Here is a 22,178-nt window from a genome sequence, read left to right as displayed (position 1 = left end):
AACTATATTCTTTTTAAAAATTGTTAATGTTTATTTTTGAGAAAGAGAGGAAGAGAGAATGAGAGTGTGCGTGCGCAAGCAGGCGAGGGGCAGAGAGGGAGGGAGACAGAAGATCTGAAGCAGACTCCGATCTGACAGCGCAGAGCCAGCCCCATGCAGGGCTCCAACTCACAAACCCTGAGATCGAGACCTGAGCCCAAGTCAGATGCTGAACCGACTGAGCCACGGAGGGGCCCCTACTAAAACTACATTCTTAATTCTAGGAACGATAACAAGCTAACACTTCAATAGCCCTTAGTTATGTGCCAAGCATTCATCTGGGCACTTTCCGTATAACCTCAGCCCAATCTTTATAACATGAAAAAAGAGAGACTGGCTGAGTCACTGGCCAAGGTCACACAGCTAATAAGTAACAGAACTGGAACTGAACCCAGGTAATCTGTTCTTAACCACTACCTCCTGTTCTAATCTATATGCTTACCACACAGAAAGTGCAAAAGTAAAATAATAAGCACCCATGTTCCCACCAGCCAGAACTGGCTACTAACATTTAAGCCAGTTGGTACTATAACATTCCTTTTCTAAAGAATCCAAACAGTGGGGTGCCTGGGTGGCTCAGTCGGTTAAGCGTCCGACTTTGGCTCAGGTCATGATCTCACAGTTTGTGAGTTCAAGCCCTGAACTGGGCTCTGTGCTGACAGCTCAGAGCCTGGAGCCTCCTTCGGATTGTGTGTATCCCTCTCTCTCTGCCCCTCCCCCACTCATGCTGTCTCTATCTCTCATAAATAAACAAAAAAAAAATAGAAAGGAAGGAAGAAAGGAAGAATTGAACACACAAACAATTCTGTTGTCAAGGACCCCTTGGCCACGGACCCATCCTTCCTTCTCGTGCTCTGCACTTATTGCCACAAATTTAATTCATATTCTTCCAATCTGATTGGTAGTGGTGCCACGGGCACTTACAGATGAAATGGTCCCCTTTATTTTCACCTGACTGCTGCCTGTCTATTGCTTAAAGACCACTACACTGCAACCCCTCCCACTCAAAACTCCTGCACTTGGGATTGCATTTGAACCAACCAAAAATGAGAGCCATTCTTGAAGCAAAGATTGAGATCGAACTGAAGTACAAGGACTGATAGATAAGGCTCCATCTGGAGAACAGCTTTTAATGCTGAGGCAGATTGTGTGGTAGAACATTCTGGTGGGACAGGGGAAAAGCAAGGAGTCCTTCTACAGATGTTTAAAGAGCTGGACTCCCGTCTCTGCCCTGAAGGCTGCCCGCCACAGACTCCCCCATCTCAGGCAACTGTGACTCCATTCAGGAGCTCAGGCAAAATTTTCTGCACGACCTTTCAGCCCTTTGTCTCAAAGTCCATGTCCCACAGTTCAGGTCAGAGATCTTTCTTCGTTTTGCTCGCTGATGACTGCCAGGGGTCTAGAATGGTGAGTAACTCATGATAAGTTCTGAGTAAATATTCGTTAGGGAGTTGGAGATGCCAAAGGAAGACAGGGAACAGCAGGAAAAGCCCAAGTCTTCAAGGCAGACGGCCCGAGTAGGGTTGTCTGGGCAAAACCCAACCTGCTTTGCGGTGTGACACGTATTACACATACTTACATCAGGCCTCACCCACACTCTTAAACAGCTCTGTTGTTTCCCTGACTCAAAACAGTCTTGGGTGGAGACAAGTGAATATACCCATTTGACAGGCTGCAGACATAAGCCCCATATGTTATAAGAGCAATCAATACCCATGCTAATAACTTAGTAAGATTTGTGAACAATTAAGATAATATACGCAAAGGATTACCTATACGCCAGGTACCGCTGTAGGTGTGGGGATGTATGAGCCAGCAAAATAAAGACCTCTGCCTTCATGGAGGTTACAGTGTAGTAGGGGAAGCAGGCAATCAATGTAGTCCTTGTACTGTTGTATAAGGGGATAAGGGCAAGGGAATTTTTATTCTGGAATAAGAATTATCATTAAAATTTTAAAGGATTTTTCTAATGTTTATTTTATTATTGAAAGAGAGAGACACAGTGCGAGTCAGGGAGGGGCAGAGAGAGAGGGAGACACAGAATCCGAAGCAGGCTACAAGCTGAGAGCACAGAGCCCGATGCGGGGCTCAAACCCACGAACTGTGAGATCATGACCCGAGCTGAAGTCAGACGACCAACCAACTGAGCCACCCAAGCACCCCAAATTTAAAGAATTTAGTAAACAAATATTTGTTCACTCAATCCTGGAAGGGATAGAATCAAGGCAGCCCTCAGTTTTATTTTGGAAATTTTAAGAAAAGTAAGGTCAGTGTGCTGTCCCCTGAGTGGGGGAAACATTACATTTTATCTTATATACATTGTCCCCTGGGTCATGCTGAATAATACCTTCCTACCAGGTTTGCGTCATCTTTCTCCCTCACATGCCACACGCTCGACACATCGTCCACTCTGCCCACCTCTTTTCTAGGCTCATGATGAGGAAACTGAGTGACTCACTCAGGTTCTGCAGGTGGGTTAGTGATGAAAGAATATGGAGCCTGGGTTCTGACACATTTATAGGTTCTCAAAGTATCCCCTACTAGAAGTCTAGAATCTCATGGGCTGGACTGGGTTGGGTGAAGGGAGAGGGGACGTACATAGGTACATAGGTACATATGGCTACAGTATTCATTTATTCAGGAAATAATTATTTACAATAATAATAAAGCTAATTTATTGAGTGTTGTAGGGTCCAGCCCTAGTCCAACAATTCCACAAATATCCTTTTTTTTAAATGTATTTATTTAATTTGAGAGAGAGGGAGAGAGATAGAGCACATGTGCCAGCAGGGGATGGGCAGAGAGAGAGAGGGAGAGAATCTCAAGCAGGCTCCGCCCTGTCAGCACAGAGCCCTATGCAGGGGTCGAACTCAAAAACCATGAGATCATGACCTGAGCCGAAATCAAGAGTTGGATGCTTAACTGACTGATCCACCCAGGTACTCCTTCACAAATATTCTTATTAGATCTTCACAAAACCCTATGAAGTCTAGGAAACTGAGGCTCTGAGATGTTGCATAAATTGCTCAAGATCCCAACCCAGAAGTGAGAGCATCAGGAGAAAAACCAGGCAGTCTCATTTCAGAGCTCTTGAGAAAAAAAGAAACCGTATGCAAATGCAAATGCAAAAAAAATGCAAAAAAAATACATATGCAAAAAGAGAAGTGATAATACACACTTCATACTATCCCACATCAAAGGCTCATAATAGCTGACAGACCCACTTAAAAAAATGATAGACCCATTTGCATCAAAACTGGCCTGAGCTCGGGGCACCTGGGTGGCTCAGTCGGTTAGGTGTCTGACTTCGACTCAGGTCATGATCTCATGGTTCATGAGTTCAAGCCCCGTGTCAGGCTCTGTGCTGACAGCTCAGAGCCTGGAGCTTGCTTCGGATTCTGTGTCTCCCTCTCTCTCTGACCGTCTCCTGCTCATGCTCTGTCTCTCTCTGCCTCTCAAAAATAAATAAACATCGATTTAAAAAAAAACTGGCCTGAGCTCTATTCTTCTATTTCATGGTCCCCTGTGCCACTATGTCACCTGCACGTCGAGACTTTGGCTCCATACAATGTCCAGCACTTCACCAACTATCCACCAAATAATTTAATGCCAACTGATCATCCTTACTCAAGGAGTCTCCAAATCACACCTTTTGAATCTTACCATTCCTCTTATATATGATGCCTGCATTGTTATGTAAAGTATAGCTCAACTGGGCATTTTGTTACTTACCTTGAAATGCAATTCCTACCAGACAATATAAAGCCTTCCTTTTCCCCTTAACTACTTTCACAGTAAGGAATTAATCCCGCTTAAGTCACAGCAAATATGAGAGGTGTTTTCTAGAGTTTTCTTTTTAAAGAATCATTATGGACTCATGAATTTTCATGTATTTGATGTCTTTCCACTATAAACATTGCTCTTTTTGGTGTTAAAATCGCCTTGACTTGACTTTTTTGGAACCCTTTGCAGATCACTCCTTTAGCCACACCATCAGCCAGGCTTAAAAGCTTCCTTGTTTCCAGCACAAGTTTTAGGTGCACCTGTCAGGTTCCTTTCAGGGGGATAACATAAGGAGTCAAGATCCAGGCCTTCAGAGCTGCTATATAGCTCCTCTCTGCTGCCCCCAGGCTGGGTGCCCGGACAGGGGATTCTATAGTGCAAAAGACGGTCGAGTCCTCAACTAGAGGTGGGCTACCTAGAGGACTCAGAGGTCTAAGACAGCCCACTGGGGAGCTGAGGACCCAGCAATGTAAAGAACCAGTCCAAGTTCAGGTGAAAATGCTCCAAGACCAGAACAGAGTCCAGAGGGCCTGGAAGATCTGTAAGCAAGGATGAGAATAGAACAAGGACGAGTCAAGGCCCAGGCGTTTCTGCCCTGTTCCTCCACCAGCGGAAAACAGTGGTGAACAATATCTCAGTGTGTGCAACCCTCAGAAGAGGAAGCAGGGAATAGGATTACTTTTGTTTCCGTTTAGTCATTAAAATCTGCACCGAATGAATGAGTAGAAGTTACCTGGAATTTCTGATAAGTTCTGGATCCTGCTAATGAATGTTAACAAAGCACATGATAAGTAACAGACTAAAGTTAACAGAAAAACTCAGAAACTGAGGTTTTCTCACCTGAGTTTACATAGTTCTGGCAATTTGTGATTGTGATGGTTTCAATGCATATGTAGAATATAGTCCTTTTCTGCTCATACGTTGTTTCTAGCACAGCAGGTCAAATAGAATAAAATATCAATATTTCACAGTGTCCCCCAATAATAATACAACTTCAGATGTTCTACTACCTGGTTTAAGAGCTCCAGTACTATCTCAAGCTTCGCCAATACATGAAATAATTGGGTAGTGATAGGTACGGCTGAAAATGTAATTGAGCTCAAGATGTGATTTAAACATTTACTTTTACACTGAGAGAAAATGTTAGAACAACTTGCATTTGGGCTACCCCCTTAAGTTCTTTAAATTCAATGCCACCAATTTGAAATTTAATGTCACTGTTGGCATTTCTAGAATTATGAGCCGTACCACTTGACCAAGTAATGACAAATATTACCATTTCAGGGATACGTTATGTAAGAGGAAACCCCATACCAAAAATCTTAACCTCCATTAATAACTGAATTTTTGATGTTGTCGTTAATATGTCTATCCCAACTCTGAACTAGAATGATAAAATTTGCATGGAATCTGCATTTAACCACATAGGAAGAAATATGCAGGATAATGTATAGATTCAAAGTCTTAAAATATATAGATCAGGGCTTCTAGGTGTGGTGAGCAGCTAGTCAGTAGCTGAACATGTCAAGTCTCCTTGGTGTTTCCTTATTATTTTTTAGTAATCTCTACCCACAACGTGGGGCCCAAACTCATGACCTTGAGATCAAGTGTGGTGTGCTCTGCTGACTGAGCCAGCCAGGCACCCCATCCTGTAGCTGAATATGCCAGGCAGCACTGAACTCCATCCGCTGGCTGCAGCCCTGAGGACTTCCTCAAAGTGGGATGTGAGACCTTTTACTCAGAATATCCTCAGTGTTATGTGGATGTCCAACCCATTTCACAAGAGAAGATTGCAACAAGAGAGACCTCATCAGCCAGTGTGGTCAACATCAGCTGAAGGGCAGCCTACTTGCACTCTTGCCTTTTCCTCAACCTCAAAAGTACCTACCAATGTATCCAAGGGCAAGGTTCTCACCAACCTGCTTAGCATGCATCCAAGTACAAGGTCCACCCTAACCTGACTACCATGCCTCCAAGTGCAAGGTCCACACCATCCCCCACATCACAGTCTTACTGAATGTCTCACAACAGAGCCCTGAGGCCAGCATGGTCCACCTACACTACAAATGGATCCCTGAGGAAGACAGCTATGTGGTTGACATTAGTTCTCACTTTCAAGAAGCATAGACTTCATTGGACTGTGTTTGGGGAAAGGGAGGCAAGGTTCGTGTCCATTGCAATGCCAGGATCTCCTGTTCACTCAACTCTGCATGTGTTATCTCCTGAAGACCAAGTAACTTGCCTGAAGGAGGCCTTACATTATATCAAGCAGAGAAGTATGATCTCACCCAACTTTGGCCTCATGGGCCAGGTCCTGCAGTATGAATCTGGGATCCTGCCTTCCACAGCCACCCCAGGCTCCCTCCAGCCAAGGGGAGAGAGAGAGCTGGCTCTTCATTTACAGACCGTTTGCAGTCACTGAGCCCTGACGTGCAGAGTTCCTACCGCACACACCCTACCTCGGTGCTCCACCAGTGCCCACCCACTCAATGGGAGTCCATGGGCACAGACACATCCTGCTAAAGCTAGGATGGGGGGACCAGCCCAGCCTCAAGAGCAACTGTGATTTTCTTTCTCACTCATGTACATTTCATACCTGTGCAATACTAAAGACCTCACTCTGTTCCCCTGCCCCAGTGGGATAGTGAGCAGTCACCAGGCTTGCAGTCAAACTTCAGACTAACCTCAGGGATAGGTCCTCAAGACTGAAGGAAGGGCCAAGTCGCTATAAGAGCACAGTGAGCACTGACTCCTGTTCTTCCAGCCCCCTGCATTCTCAGGGCTGCCCAATCTCTGCACCTAAAGTTACCTTCTCACTCCAAGCATAAGGTAGCAAATACCTGCAGCAACAGGGAATAAAGCAGTTGCTAGACCAGGAGAAAAAAACAGTCACAAGAACAATTCATTCTGAAGGAAGCATAATTTCAATCTTAGTTTTCAAATTTGGCAGCCTCGGTATCAGTCTCTGTTGCTTCAGGACATAATATGATCACCATCCAAGAAAGTAATCCTACAGGGTTTATAGGGACACCATATATATGCTGATTTGACCCCTCAAATTTTTTGAGATTCCCTCTTGAGTCCAACAGAGGCAGTTGGTTGAAGTAGGAAGACATTGACATGCTGAGTTTCCTTTTCCTTAGAGGCTCTTTCCTGAACTTGAACTTTGGCATAATTCTTATTCACATTTGGGCATTTCTCTTTGCACGACTCCTCAAAGACACTCTTGTGTCATTTGAAAAGCATTCTTCAGACCATAGACCGAAAATGATCCCTTTGAGGTGGTGGCGGTGGATGCCAAGAGAAAAAGGGTACCTACTGTGTATTCCGGGTCAGTGGTGTTGAAGACAGAAATGACAGGTTTTCCCAGCTTATGGTCCTGATGTGCTTGTCCCATCTCCCGTGACACACTTGCTTTCTTCCCTGCCCCTGGGGGTCATCTTCAAGCTACTGACTCCGGCACTCACAGATCTCACAGTGTGGTGCTACTTTTTTGTCTGTGGGCTATTTCTCCAGGGGAAAAGGCAGTCATTTCCTAAAATCCATACGAATGGGAAGAAAAGCACTGTTATTGGTTTTTGTTTTCCATATGCAAAATAAAACTAGTAAAAGAGGAAATATATATATATATATATACACACACATATATATATAATTAACCATTTCACTGTCTACATACATAACTGAGGCTAAATTTATACATTTGTATGTATGAATAATTCATAAAACATCTATTTTTTATAACTTTTTACTACTCATCTCAAACTTACAGAAAAGTTGCAAGAATAACAAAAACTCCCATAACTTAATCAGATTCACCATTAACACATTGTCTAATATGCTTTTTTAAATTTTCTCATATACTCATATACGTTTACTTGTCATTGCTTTTTTTCCTAAGCCCATTCAGGAATAAATTACAGAAATCATGCCCTTCTATTCCTAAAGACCCAATGTCTACCTAAAGACATTCTCTTACATGACACAATATAGTTATGAAGATGAAGAAATTTAACACTGACACATGCTGTGACCAAAATTCAAACATGGTCAATTTGTCCCTGTACTGTCCTTTCTAACACTGGTCTAGGACCCACTCTAGGATGATATGTTGCATTTATTCACCCTGTATCTTTGGTATCCTATAATGTGAAATGGCCTCTCTGCCTTCGTTGCCTCCCAAGACCTTAACAATTTTTAAAAATACAGGCCAGTTATTTTGTAAAATATCCTGTGATTGATTATAACATCCTTATTATTAGATTCAAGTTATACATTTGGGGCAGAAGTATCACAGAAGTGATCTGTCTTCTGTGCAGCCTATCAGGAGGCACGTGATGTAGCTTTGTCCCATTCTTTTTTTTTTTTTTTTTTTTTGCTTTGTCCCATTCTTGATGACCATTTTGTTAAGATGGCATCTTTCAGGTGTCACAATTATTAAATTTCAACATTATAAATGCTCTTCTCATCAAATTTTTCCAGCTAGGTTTAACACCTGTTCATGATTCTTGCCATCATGGTTACAAAATGATAAAGAAAACACTTTTGAGTGTTTTATTTTCCAGAAATTATAATGTTTTTCCCCCCCATAACAGCCTTGTTTAGCTAGCCATCCCAAACCACCCACCATTCCCTCATGAACTGTGTCTTGTTTTCTCATCTGTGAAAAGGGACAGTGAGTGTTTCCCACAAGAGAATGACCAGCACTGTGGTCCTTAGAGAGTGATACCTAAGTGTTCAAACCTTGGGCTGGGTCCATGGACCTTTAAATTACACAAGATCAACTCACCTGATCACATCAAAAGAATGCAGCTGGCACTACCGCCAACCACTCTTATGGATGAGAACTGAGGAAATTTTACACACAGACCCAGCCCAGTAAGAAGCTTTTCTGCAGACCACTCACACAGCTGTGTCTTTCTCTGAACAAACAGAATAAACGGGAAGATGTTTATCTCTGGAAATCTCAAGACTCAAGAATCCTAGACTCAAGAATGGGCTTCCTGGAGAGCCGTTGGTCATCTGCAAGGGCTACGTTGCCATTACCATAACCCAGGCAAAAATCACTGCTTCTTCGTCACTCTCTTAGTTAACCTTATTTAACCACTTACCCTACTAGACACTTAGCAGGCTCTAGAGGTCCACTCTGAGTTGCTTTCTGGGAAGCGACTGGCAAGTTTTCCTTGGAATCTTGAGAATGTACACTCTTACTCTCCAATGTGAACCACTTTCCACAGCAGGCCTGTTGTAAGATAGATAGAACTATAAACCTCATTTTTCAGGTAACCACAGACGTTTAGAGAGATTACTGGTAAGTAACTTGCCTGAACTTCTAGCTAGTTAGTATTAGTAAGAGTCAAAGCCTTGATTGGAAGCTGAACTGAGTCCAGAGTCTGCACTTTATCTTTTTTAATGTTGTATTATTATTATTTTGAGAGACAGAGAGACACAGAGCACAAGTGGGGAGGGGAAGAGAGAGAGACACACACACAGAATCCAAAGCAGGCTCCAGGCTCTGAGCTGTCAGCACAGAGCCTGATGCAGAGCTCGAACTCACGAGCCATGAGATCATGACCTCAGCCAAAGTCAGATGCTTAACCAACTGAGCCACCCAGGCACACCCAGAGTCTGTACCCTTAACTCCTATGTTATACTAGTCCAAAATAAACTCATAGATTTTTCTTGGTGGGGCCAGAAGCAGGGTGAGCTGAGCAAGGTGCCTAGGATGCCAAATTTAAGAAGGCTGTCACTACTCTCAGGTGCTGATCCTACACTTGCAAGGCACTGAGAGGAGTGGCTTGTTAAACTTTGTACCCTAGGCTCTTTGTTTACCTCACCCCCCTCCCAGCCCTGGTTCTTGGGGAGAGCTGGCCAGTGTGAACTCATCTCACTAACAACTCATTGTGCAACTCGCAAGTATCTCTGGGCTACACGGAATGTAAAGATTTCCGTTTTCTTCCTTTGAGCAATGGACAAGCTATTTAGCCTTGAGCCTATTCTGTCCCAGAGCACTGAAGAGAGAGCAGGGACTAAGGTGGCTAAAGCCCTCCCATAGCTTGTAGCCCAAACATTCATCTCCAGTGGAATCAATATGGCAGACCAATACTTGGGCCTTCTAACAAATCTCCTCAACTAAGCATTGGCACATTTTTTGAGGATTTCAAAGTACACAGACGGATGAAACTCTGCTATCATGACAACCGTATCATTTTTCCATTTTATTCACTTTTTTGCATTTAGCATGGTTGTGGTTTGCTTTCCCCACTGATAGAATGAGCACTTTTGGGTATTAACTCAGTTGTGCTTCCCCTGAGTTTTATTTCTTTACAGAACTTAGAACTCTCGATAGAGGCATGGGCTCGAATTAGACTTTGCCACTTATTAATGTTCTTGGAAAAATCAATTTGTGTCCCTGAGCCTCAGGTGTTTCATCTGTGAAATGGGGATGTTAATACCTCATTTGCAGAGTTGTTCTGAAGACAAAATGAAAACAACATAAGTACTTAAAAGGCACAATGGCAGTGCTCCACAGACACTAGTTCTCTCCCTTTCTTTATTGGTCTGCGCTTGGGCCAAGGTCATCCTTCCCAGGATTTTAACTAAAGTGGTACAGACATGGGCACCTGGCTGGCTCAGTCAGGAGACCATGTGACTCTTGATCTTGGGGTCATGAGTTTGAGCCCCTCATTGGGCATAGAGGTTAGTTAAAAAAATAAAAATAGGGTGCCTGGTTGGGTGACTCAACCAGTTGAGCCTCCTACTTTGGCTCAGGTCATGATCTCATGCTTCGTGAGTTCAAGCCCCACATGGGCTCACTACTGTCAGTAGCCCACTTCAGATCCTCTGTCCCCCTCTCTGTGTGCCTCTCCCCCATTCATGCTCTCTATGTCTCTCTTCCTGTCTCTCTTTCTCTCAAGAATAAATAAACATTAAAAAATAAAATACAAATACAAATATAAATTAAAAAATAAAGTGATATAGACAGCCAAACAATCTTAAGTCACAGGTATTACTCAGGTTGCATATCTTCTGACCGATCTCTGACTACTATAAATGCTATGGCTGGCCTCTTCTAGTACCCCGAACAGTGGGAGTGTTGAAAAGCAAAAGGGATTTTTTTGTTGGAAAACGTCCCGAAGTATTTCTAATCTCAAATATACATTATTGTTTTGGGTTTTTTTTCTCATGAATGATCTGAATAGTTAGAGTTGGTTAATTAGGTTAAGCTTTGTAAGCATCCCAGGATTACATTTTTGGTTTATTAAACTATAAAATGTATAAACAAATGTTAATCTGTAATACATGAAATGTTCCTTGGGGGAGAACAGCAGGGAGCAGATAAAACTCATGCTATAACATATTATACATCATTCTTAACATGGGACAAATGTTACACACGATTTTTAACAATTAATTTTACTCCTTTTGGAAGCACTGTCACCAAAAGAGTGACCTTAGTATAGAATTTCACGCACAAGGCAAGACACATTGTCATGTATTTCATTTTCTTTTTACTTTCATTTTTTTTTAATTTTTAAAAAATATTTATTTATTTTTGAGAGAGAGAGACAGAGCATGAGCAGAGGAGGGGCAAAGAGAGTGGGAGAATCAGAATCTAAAGCAGGCTCCAGGCTCTGAGCTGTCAGCATAGAGCCCAACGTAAGGCTCGAAACTCACAGACTGTGAGATCATGACCTGAGCTGAAGTCGGACACTTAACCAACTGAGCCACCCAGGCACCCAATTTTACTTTCATATTTTTAATAAATTTGGAGGAGCTTGAGGTTATTTTCATTTGCTTTTCTTGAATGAGCTTGTCCACACAACCCATGGGTTTTCAGTCTTCAGAAGCCAACTCTTGGGGAATGGAATATAGAAATTATTTGATTAAAAATCCCAGTAATTTGGTCGCTACACAATGATTTCAAAGTTTAAAACTGAGTTTGAGGGACACTACGAAAACAGCTGAGACTCAGAAGAGTTAAGGGATCATTCCTTTGGCCTTTGGCACAACTTATTCCTTACAAATAATGATTCTGCATGACTAGGGAATGATTTAAAATGTAGTCTTGTAAAGTTGAAAGGGTCCTTCACCTTATTTTCTGATCATGATTTCTATGTCCAAATTGGGGAAAATGAGCCATCACTTCTACCAAGGTAGCAATCATTTTAAGCGATAGCCCCATAACTCAAGTTAATTCTTAGGCTGCAAAGAAAGTCTGAATTTTCATTAGTTCTTAAAGATCTAAACTATAGGTTTCAGGTAGATAGCATTTTGAGTCCAAACTTCCCTGTAACTGACCATCATTTTTATGTTTTAGCATCACAGTTGTATGTATAATTTATTCTAAGTAGGTCTCCATGTTTCCTTTTCACTGGTGTAGATGGAGTATGGAAGGGGCAGGTCACTGTGTCTTTTAATCAACACTATACAGTGCTCTTGCTTGCACAGTGACGTGTTCTCAAATACTCTTGCACTCTTCAAACTAACGGGCTTAACAGCCTAGGGACAGAGAAAACCCTGGTTTGTGCATTTTAAAAGGTTCATAAAAGCATATCGGCAGGAATTTCAGGTATTTGAGCCAAGCTTCTGCACTTATAACCGTAAGTGACAATAAACGGGGTTTTTTTTCCCCTCCAGAGAGTAAAAATCTTCTGTAAACCTGAACCAGATTGAGTCTTTGAGTTCATGACAGTTCTTGATATCTAACTGCAGCAACTGGCTTTTTCCAACAAGTTTACAATGAAAGTTTCCCATATTGGGGCACCTGGATGGCTCAGTCGGATAAGCATCCAACCTCAGCTCAGGTCATGATCTTGCAGTCCGTGGGTCCGAGACCCACATCAGGCTCTGTGCTGACAGCTCGGAGCCTGGAGCCTGCTTCAGATTTTCTGTCTCCCTCTATCTCTGCCCTTCCCCTGCTCTCTCTCTCTCTTTCTCTCAAAAATAAATAAACATTAAAAAAGAATTTTTAAAGAAAGCTTCCCATATTATCTACTTTCTGTTTATCTGCACCCCTCTTGATCACTTCCAATGGGACTTTTTGCATTGGGTTACATGGCAACAACTTATTACGGCATATCACAATTATGGGGGAGAACTGGTAAAAATTCCTAAGTCTCCATTCATCAGTGAGAATCATTAAAGAAGGAAAGCATAAAGAAAGCTCCGATGGTGTTCATAAATGGTGAGGACTTCGACCAGGGTTCCACAAGCACACAGTGAGAAGTCAGAGATCACCTTTTCCATGCTGCCAATATGGTGGGGATTTTGGGGAGAGACTGACCTGACCACCAGTCTGGTGGGGGTGCTATGCCTTCCTATGTAGGGTGCAATATATCACCTGCTCAACGACAGGTGTACCTGGCCTCAGGGAGAAAGCCTGTCCCTAAAGCACATGCCCACTACTGTTCAGAGATCATTGAGCCTTTTCTTTTTAACGTTTTAAGATAAGCATTACCTTATCACAATTTTATTATGTGCCAGGCACCATTCCGTGTGTTTTTAAGTCTATTATCCTATTTTGTCATCTCAGTAATATACAGTGTGAAACAGAACTATTATGTCCATTTTATAGATGAGGTATTGAGGCACAGAGAACACAGTACCTTGCCCAAATTCAACGTGGTTAGTAAGTCAGGGATCCACACAGATTTTCTGTAAAGAGCCAGGTAGTGAATATCTTGGACTTCCAGCCATGCAGTCTCTGTAACAATCACCCAGCTCTACTCTTGTGGGGCAACAGCAGCCATAAATGATACACAAGGGGATGGGCATGTTCATGTTCCAACAAAATTTTATTTCTGGGGCCTGCAATTTGCATGTGTTGTATAGTTTGCATGTGTCATGAAATATTCGTTCTTTCGAATTTTCCCAACCACTTAAAAATCTAAAAGCCATTCTTAGCTCTTGGGCTTTATGTTTAAAAATATGTCACTGGCGGGGCACCTGGTGGTTCAGTCGGTTAAGCGTCCGACTTCGGCTCAGGTCATGATCTCCTGGTTCATGCGTTCTGGCCCTGCTGTGCCGGGGCTCTGTGCTGACAGCTCAGAGCCTGAAGCCTGCTACGGATTCTGTGTCTGCCTCTGCCTCTGCCCTCCCCCCGCTTGTGCTCTGTCTCTGTCTCTGTCTCTCTCTCTCTCTCAAAAAATAAATATTAAAAAAAATTTTTTTAAATAAAAACTAAAAATAAACAGCTGGCTGGGTTTAGCTCTTGAGCTGTGGTAAGTTGTAGAGCCAGGATTTGAACCCAGGCAATGTGGTTCCAGTGAGCTTTTAATTATTATATAGTCTATATCATGATAATAATAATAAATCATGGTCTTTATAGAAAACTCAGCAAAGAAAGAGCACATAAAAACCAGGCATAAAAACCACAACCCAGAAATAATCATAATTACATTTGGTATTTTCTTCTATTCTTTTATCTACTGTATGCAGTATTCCATTTATTAATTCTAGCTTTTCACTTATCATTAGCATTTTTCACATTTCCTCAGAGGCCACACAACTATATTCATTTTAAATGTACTAGGGGAAACTGCTATTTGAAAGAATCTTATAGCTAATAATTTCCTAAAGTGAAGAATCCTTTTATTAAGTGAGCAGTTGGTCACGTTCCATTTATCTGCTGCATATTTGCATTTCTAGGAATTGGTTTTTTAAAAGCAAACCGATCTGTAGACAGGGATGTAGTAAAAAGACTTTGATTTGACTTCTCACTGTCCCTTTATTAGCCAAATGACCCTGAGCAAATTGTTGACTTTACTTTATCACATCTCAGTTTTTGCTTGTCCTGAAGATAAACCAAAACAACCGTATACAAAGTACTGAGCATGGACCTAGCAGAGAATAGTGGTCAATTGGTAGCAGCCAGCCCTTATGTTCCTTGCCACCCCACACCATTCCTAGTCCCCAATACCACCCACAGGAAATAGATTATTTGACTCGTGACTGTTGAGAAAGTGTCTTTTTCTGCTCTGTGTACTGAGTTTTCAAAGTAAAAATGGGCCAGCAATCCTAAACGGGAAGATTAATGAGGTGGGTGGACCTGAACTGGAGGCCACACCCCACCCACCTATCACTCCTGCTCCGCCCCACAGATTCTTAAGTTTTCAAATGTAAGCCGTGCCCAGGTTCCTACAACAGCAGGTGGCATTCTGACATCAGCAGAGGCTGATGTTCCTTCAGGTACGGAGGAAACTCTAGACCAGACACCTGAAAAGATTTCAGAGCCCAACCAATGCCATGAGCAGCGAAGACTTCGTGGAGCTGAAGAGTAGGACGGCCGCCAGAGCGGAGGGCTACAGCAACAGGGGCTTCCAGGTGAGCGGAAGTTTTATCTTGTGTTTGAGACCAAGTAAATGGACACAGTGCTCATTTCTCGCAACCTTGGCAAATTCCCAGACAAAACCAGTGGGGTTCTTGGAACACAATAAGAGTTTTTCATGACACTCTTTAAACCTATGATTTTTTCCTTTTGGGCTGACAAACCTGAAAAGTCTCTTTTAGTACAACTTGTTTTGATCCCTAACTTGCCCTGTCACTTAGAAACAAGATTGTCTTCTCAGGCTTTTGTTTCAGGTTCACAAGCCCTGCCAATATTTTCCAAAGAGCTGGTAAGAAGGAAAGAATGGAGAGACTCCAGATCCTGGATGTAGGGAGCAATTCAGGCTTTCTTTCTCTTACACCACCTCCCAAAGCACCTGTCAGATGGGAGCCTGGGTGCCGGCCCCAGTGCAGCCGGGTTATGCAAACCAGTCTCATGTCATCAACCAAAACTCACTGAGTGATTAATGCTGCTTAACTTGGAACTGGGTGCTGCAGAGGCCTAGAAAGAGTCCTGTCACAGGGAAACACAAGCCTGTTCTGACTGGCTCTGGGATGAGAGTTTTTCAGGGATGTCCCTAGCTGTGCTTCCTTTCCTAAGCTGACTTGGGAGCCCACACAAACAGGTGTCAGCAATCTGTTGGGATTCAGAGTCACCAAAAAGGCAAAACAAACTTTTAGGCACTAACAAAGGAGGGAACAAGGAAGGTAAAAGAGCTTTGGCACAAGTCCTAAATCTTTTACCCACATGTGACTGTAACTTCCTTGAGCTTCAGTTCAGTTGTCTAAACAGTGGTCACACTGAACTTCATCTCATAGATCACAAGTGTAAGGGAGGAAAAGTCTTTTCCTCTACCCTCTTAGATTCAGCACCTGAGATCTGCAAATTAAACTGAGAAATGGCAGATTAACCAGAGAAAGCTATACAAATTTTATTAATATTCTTCATTTTATATTCATGCAGCCTCACAGAAAATAAATGAAAAATTCAAAGAAACATTAAGACTCAGGGTCTTATGTACCATTTTAACAAAAGACAAAAAATTGTGGAGCAGTGATTAGACCAAAAAAAGAGAGGTTAAGCTCTTAGGGCCAAGAAATTATGGGAAAGTGATGAGGAAAGACATGGGGGTAGCTAATGGGAGATAAGGTTTGGCAGTGAGGTTTATGCAATCTTAGCACCATCTCTGTTTCCAGTGACAAGTGTTGTTCTCCTCTGCCTGTTATGGGACACCTACACAAGGGAAAGTTCATCCCTGCTCTAGACAGAGAGAGGAAAAATGAAGAGCTCTTTCTGTGTTTGTTTTTTCTCAGTTGCCTTCAGCTCAAGATAATTCTCATGCCAAAGTGGTAGATTGGGGGGCAGCATGTCCCGATTCCCCTCATAAGGGTTAAATGAGAAAAAAGCATAAAGCAGAGGGCCTTTTATGGCTCAAAAGAATAGAAGGGCTAGAATGGAATAGAGTCAAAGTGAGTATGACAGCAAGACAAAGATGTCTGCAAGGGAGGCGGGTCCATGTCACCAGCAACTGGTAGCCCAGTCAGTGAGGAGGACACACATCCACCAAAGATAGTCCTCTTTTCTATCCCTCATTCTCTTCCATGAAAAGAAAAGGAAAAGAAAGGAAAGGAAAGGAAAGGAAAGGAAAGGAAAGGAAAGGAAAGGAAAAAGAAAAGAAAAGAAAAGAAAAGAAAAGAAAAGAAAAGAAAAGAAAAGAAAAGAAAAGAAAAGAAAAAAGTACCCCTAGGTCTCAGGGTGCAGAACACGGCATCTCAAACCCAGCAGAATACCACATACCACCACCAACGAGCAGAAACAAGGTTATTTCTTCCAATGCCTGCTGCTTGACAAGAATTTCCAGAGACACATATTTACTCAGCAAAACCATTACTTCCCCCTAGATAAGACCACTGCTGGAAAGGGATACCAATTCAAGAAGGAATAATACACTATTCTTGCCCTCCAGGAACAAGGCAGGCAGAAACCAATAAGCAATTACATGTGATGTAAAACAAAAACAAAAAACAATGCTGGAAGTTGGTACCAAGTACATTATAAATAAATAAGCAGGTGGAGCTGGGTTGACTGGGGAGTCTCTGAGGTGGGCAGGGATTTCCTGGTTGAACAGGGAGGGGTGTCAGTAGAGCACTGCAAGCAAAGAGAACTGTCTGCACAGGCCCAGGGGCCTGAAAGAATATGTATGCTGGGGATAGAGGAGATGAGGAGCAGGGGCTCCAGGGAAGGTACAGGGGACAGTCTGGCCCCAGATCACGGGACCTCCAAATGGCTAAGGCATCAGGAAAGAATAGATCAGAATTCACACTATCAAGGGGTGCCTGGGTGGTTCAGTCGGTTTTGCATTGGGCTCTTGATCTCAGCTCAGGTCTTGATCTCAGGGTCGTGAGTTGAAGCCCAAGACGGGCATGGGGCCCAACACAGAACCTACTTAAAAAAAATAATAAAAGAATTTACACTATCAAATTATTGATACCCCATTGAAGGTGGACAAAATGGAAAGAGATTTATGTGTGGTTGGGACACCATTTAGGAGGTTGGTATGATAATCAGATTGTAGCTTAGAGGTGGTAACAACCAGCACTGGACAGAAGTACCAATACTCGTAGGAGGCCCCCTTGGCCATGCAATTAGCATTGAGTCAGGGTGAGTTAAGAGCTGCTCTGGCGATGAATATTTCCATTTTCTCCTCTCTAAAGTAGGATAATAATACCATATCCTGGTGTTGAGAGAATTAAGTGAGTTAATACATTTTTTTAAGTATGTAATATATGTTTTAAAAAACTACTGTTCGTTCAGGCTGCTATGACAAAATACCACAGACTGAGTGGCTTATAAACAGAAATTTGTTTCTCATTATTCTGGAGCCTGGAAATCCAAGATTGTGACACCAGCAGAACAGTGTCTGGCAAGGGCACACTTCCTCATGGACAGCCATCTTCTTGCTGGGTCCTCACATGGCAGAAGGTGCAAGGGAGATCTCTGGAGTCTCTTTTATAAGGACACTGATCCCATTCATGAGGGCTCTGCCCTCATGACCTAATCACCTCAAAGGCCCCACCACCTAATACTGTCTCATTGTGCATTAGATTTTCCAAACAGGAATTTGGCAGGGGGTGGGAGGGTAGGTAAGGGGACACATTCAGACCATAGCAAGTGCCTAGCATGCAGTGTGAACATAAATAATAGTATGTCTCAGTGCTGGGGCAGATTAAAGAGAGTCAACATTTCTAGCCTGAGATCTCAACTTAGAAGTGATTTTCTTTATGTAGACTAGAAAGACAGAAATAGGGCTGGAGCAAGGAAGACCATGAGTTCATTTTGAGATCGTTGGTTGAAATTAGGGTGATTTCATACCCTAGAAGAAAATGGAGAGGAGGCAGGAAGCTCTAGGGATAAAGGCACCTGGAGTCTAGAAGGGAACATCATGCATTTGGGGGCTGATCACACAACAATGAGCCAGTGGCATGGATGACACCAGGAGGAAGGGAACCCAGGAAGCCCCAGTACTTCAGGAGCTGGAAAGTTAGAGCAGTCAGAGGTTGGAGCAGAGAGGCCACAAGGAGGGAAAGGGGAGCAGCACCAGGAGAGGGAAGGGTCTGGGGAAGCCAAGGGAAAAGAGAACTACAAGGTTAGCAGCAAAGACAGTTCATGTGATTTTTCAACCAGGAGGTCACTGGTGACCAGGGGTGGGATGGGGGGCAGTTTGTGTGATGAGTGGGAGCTGGGAAACTGGGGAAAATGAAGTCAGAGAGGAAGTTCCCCTGGTGGAGAGAAGAGCAGGGAAGAGAGGCTCAGAAAAGGCAAGATTGGGCTGCAGGCAGGGGGCTTTTTTATTTTTTAAAAATTCATTGTGAAATATAACATGCAGAAAAACACACAAAGCCAACTAGACAGCTTATTATAAAGTGCCATCCAGATCAAGAAATAGGACATTGCCATCCCTCAGCTCTGACACACCAATCCTGCATGTCTGTCACAACTGCCCCTGCCCACAGGGGTGACAATGACCCCAACCTTATGGTAATTACTACCCTGCTTTGCTTTATACCTTAACGTATAGTTACGAATCCCCAAGCACTGTTTTTGCCTATTTTTGAACTTTATATAAATAGAAAGTTACAGGAAAATTCTTTGCTTATTTTAAAACATTTATATAGAACTAGGCAAGACAAATCATTTTGTACCTGACTTCTTTTGCTCAGTTTTGTATTGTTGAGACTCAGCCACACTGTTGCATGTAAGTGGAGTTCATCCAATTTCACTGATATATGGTGTTCTCCATAAACATTACACAATTTATCTGTTTTCCTGTTGGTGGACATGTGTGCCATTATCCTTGGAGCTTTTAGGAGCTTCTAGAAACAAATGCAACTATGAATACTCTTAGACATGTCTCCTGGCGCATATGTAACAAATTTATTTGGGGTTACATTTAGGAGTGGAATTGCTAGGTCATGGAGAATGCATATATATTTTCAACTTCAGTAATAATGCCAAACTGGTTTCTTAAGTGGTTTTGCTAATTTATATTTCCATCCACAGAGTGTGAGTGCCTATTACTCCATAGCCTCAACAATAGTTATCTGGCTTAATTTCAGTGATTCTGGTAGATGTGTAGTGAGTAGTGTAACATTGAGATTTCATTTTAATTTTCCTATGTTATTGGCCACTAGATGCCAACTTTGTGAAATGCTTGTTCATGTCTCTTGCCCGTTTTCTCTACTGGATTCTGTCTTTTTCCTACTGATTTGAAAGAGTTCTTTAAATGTTCTGAATATAAGCCCTTTTCTAATTATATGGTTTACAAATGCCTTCAACCACTGAAACTGTCTTTCACTCTTTAATATTTAGATGCACAAAAGCTAATTATTTGGGGTCCATTTATCAGGTGTGTCTGTTTTATATATCCTGTTTAAGACATCTTTTTCTACTCTGCAAGATCGTAAGGATACCCTCCCATATTTTCCAAAAGCTTGTTATTTTCCTTCTACATTGAGGACTCTACTCTCCCTGAAGTTAGTTTTTATGTATAGTGTGAGGCAGGCATCAAGTTTTTGTTTTTGGGGGTGCCTAGCTGGCTCACTCAGTAGTGCATGTGACTCTTGATCTTGGAGTTATGAGTTCAAGCCCCACACTGGGTATAGAGATTACTTAAAAAAATAAAATCTTTAAAGCAAAAAAAAAGTTTGTTTTCTCTACATGGGTATCCAATTATTTCAGTGTTGCTTTAAAAAAAATATATGGGGCGCCTGGGTGGCGCAGTCGGTTAAGCGTCCGACTTCAGCCAGGTCACGATCTCGCGGTCCGTGAGTTTGAGCCCCGCGTCGGGCTCTGGGCTGATGGCTCAGAGCCTGGAGCCTGTTTCCGATTCTGTGTCTCCCTCTCTCTCTCTGCCCCTCCCCCGTTCATGCTCTGTCTCTCTCTGTCCCAAAAATAAATAAACGTTGAAAAAAAAATTTTTTTTAAATATATATATATTTTCCCCACTTGACAAATACCACATTTATCGAGTGTCCATATTTAGGGTAAGTCTTTTTAGAATAGGACAACCAAAAGATTTTTGCAAAGTCAAAGGAAGGAGAAGGATCCAGAGAAGAGGAAAAGAGGAAAGCAAGAGAGTCCAAATAAAGCTCAAAATTTCTAAGGGTGAAAATTCAGGCAATTTTTGAAAGAATACTTTTACTAAATGATGTTTCTTAGAATCCCAAATGAAGTTTCCTTCTGCCTATGAGTAAGTATTGATTGTACCACATGTGGCCCTCAGAGCCACAGAACCCATGCTCACTCTTAAGCCAGCTGGGTGTGGACCCACTTAAGAAAGTTCAAGACAGGACTAGATGGGAAATGCGTCTCCACTCTGCACACACACACAGAGAAAAGCTGACCTATTCCAGGAAATGCCTGATGAGTCAGTGGGGTTTAAAGAGTTTGTTAAATGGAGGTCAAAATTTGGGAGGTCATTTAAGTCGGAGAATGTTTGGCCTAATAATTTGAATAGAGAAATTCAAGGTTGGTGGCGATTATGCAAAGTAAGGAGGAAGAGCATTGTTTCTCTCTAATCCCCTGAGGGAGGTCAACATGAATCACACCAGGTGGATGAGGGGTTTCCACTAATTCAGGACAAGTTTGGCTACAACTATCTAGATGTGTTTCTTCCACAGGTGAGTTAAAACACAGAAAACACATGACAATAATTGTCTTTGTGAAGAAGGTTAAAAAAAAATTCTCTCCTCTATCCTCAAATCAGGTCATACCTAGACTTATTTCTAACAGCCTAGATGACTAAGAACTCAAGGCACTTCCATGACATCTTAGAGGGGAAAGATTTAGGGATTTGGTTTCTTCCACAGTCCCTGAATTTATTATTTTTCACGGTGTCTTAACTTAAAATGAAGGTGGTGGCACCAACTGACCCATCTCATCTAGACATTGTTGATGTTGATGAGAAGCTGGCCCTGGACGCGAGCTGAACTGTCATGTGTCAAACTGAAAAAAAAATCAGAAGTGGGAGTATTTGGACTTTTATAGAGAACAGATTATTGTGAGCAGGAGCCCCAAGTTTCTATCATGCTACAGAAGTTTAGAACTGTGTCTTCAGATTGTAGATTTAGGCAGATGTAGTATATCATTTTCACTCAAAGCCGGGATCTAGATTTGGAGGCATCTAATTCTACTCCACACGTGGGCAAAGGTATTTGACCCAGAAGCCACTTACAGCCTTGGCGTGCCCAATTGTTCCTTCTTTTTCCTGGAAAGGAAAAAAAGTTAAAAAAGAAAGAAAGAAAAGAAAAAGATGACATGCATGCCTTGTGTCTTCTGGAAGTAAATAAAGACAAGTTTCTTAGGAAAACACTATGAGTCACACGGTTAGAGAGCCTCCTGTGGGTGTTCAGGAACAAAGTAGATGATTACCAGGAATGGTTCGGTTGAGAAACAGGGAAATGTAACTGAAGACTTCTCAATGTTCCTTTCAGTCCCCTAGTTCTGTGATTTCAAGGCTTTGCTTGCT

General features: G+C 42.3%; 1 protein-coding gene and 1 pseudogene across 1 annotated transcript in view; both read left to right on the top strand.

The window, feature by feature from the left end:
• Positions 1 to 1,423: 1,423 nt before the first annotated feature.
• LOC124524152 (dual specificity protein phosphatase 5-like) lies at positions 1,424 to 6,345 on the top strand (annotated as a pseudogene).
• Positions 6,346 to 15,069: 8,724 nt separating this feature from the next.
• Positions 15,070 to 22,178, top strand: part of SLC28A3 (solute carrier family 28 member 3) — a 54,329-nt gene continuing 47,220 nt past the window's right edge. The window contains exon 1 of the mRNA XM_047097600.1: positions 15,070 to 15,147. Within this exon, the coding sequence (XP_046953556.1) occupies positions 15,070 to 15,147 (78 nt within the window). The remainder of the gene's footprint in view (positions 15,148 to 22,178) is intronic.

This window comes from Lynx rufus, unplaced genomic scaffold (assembly GCF_022079265.1).
Source record: "Lynx rufus isolate CCGP_SWC_20201006 ecotype Redwood Valley unplaced genomic scaffold, mLynRuf1.p SCAF_10, whole genome shotgun sequence".
Taxonomy (NCBI): domain Eukaryota; kingdom Metazoa; phylum Chordata; class Mammalia; order Carnivora; family Felidae; genus Lynx; species Lynx rufus.
This window is presented reverse-complemented; position numbering and strand designations above follow the sequence as displayed.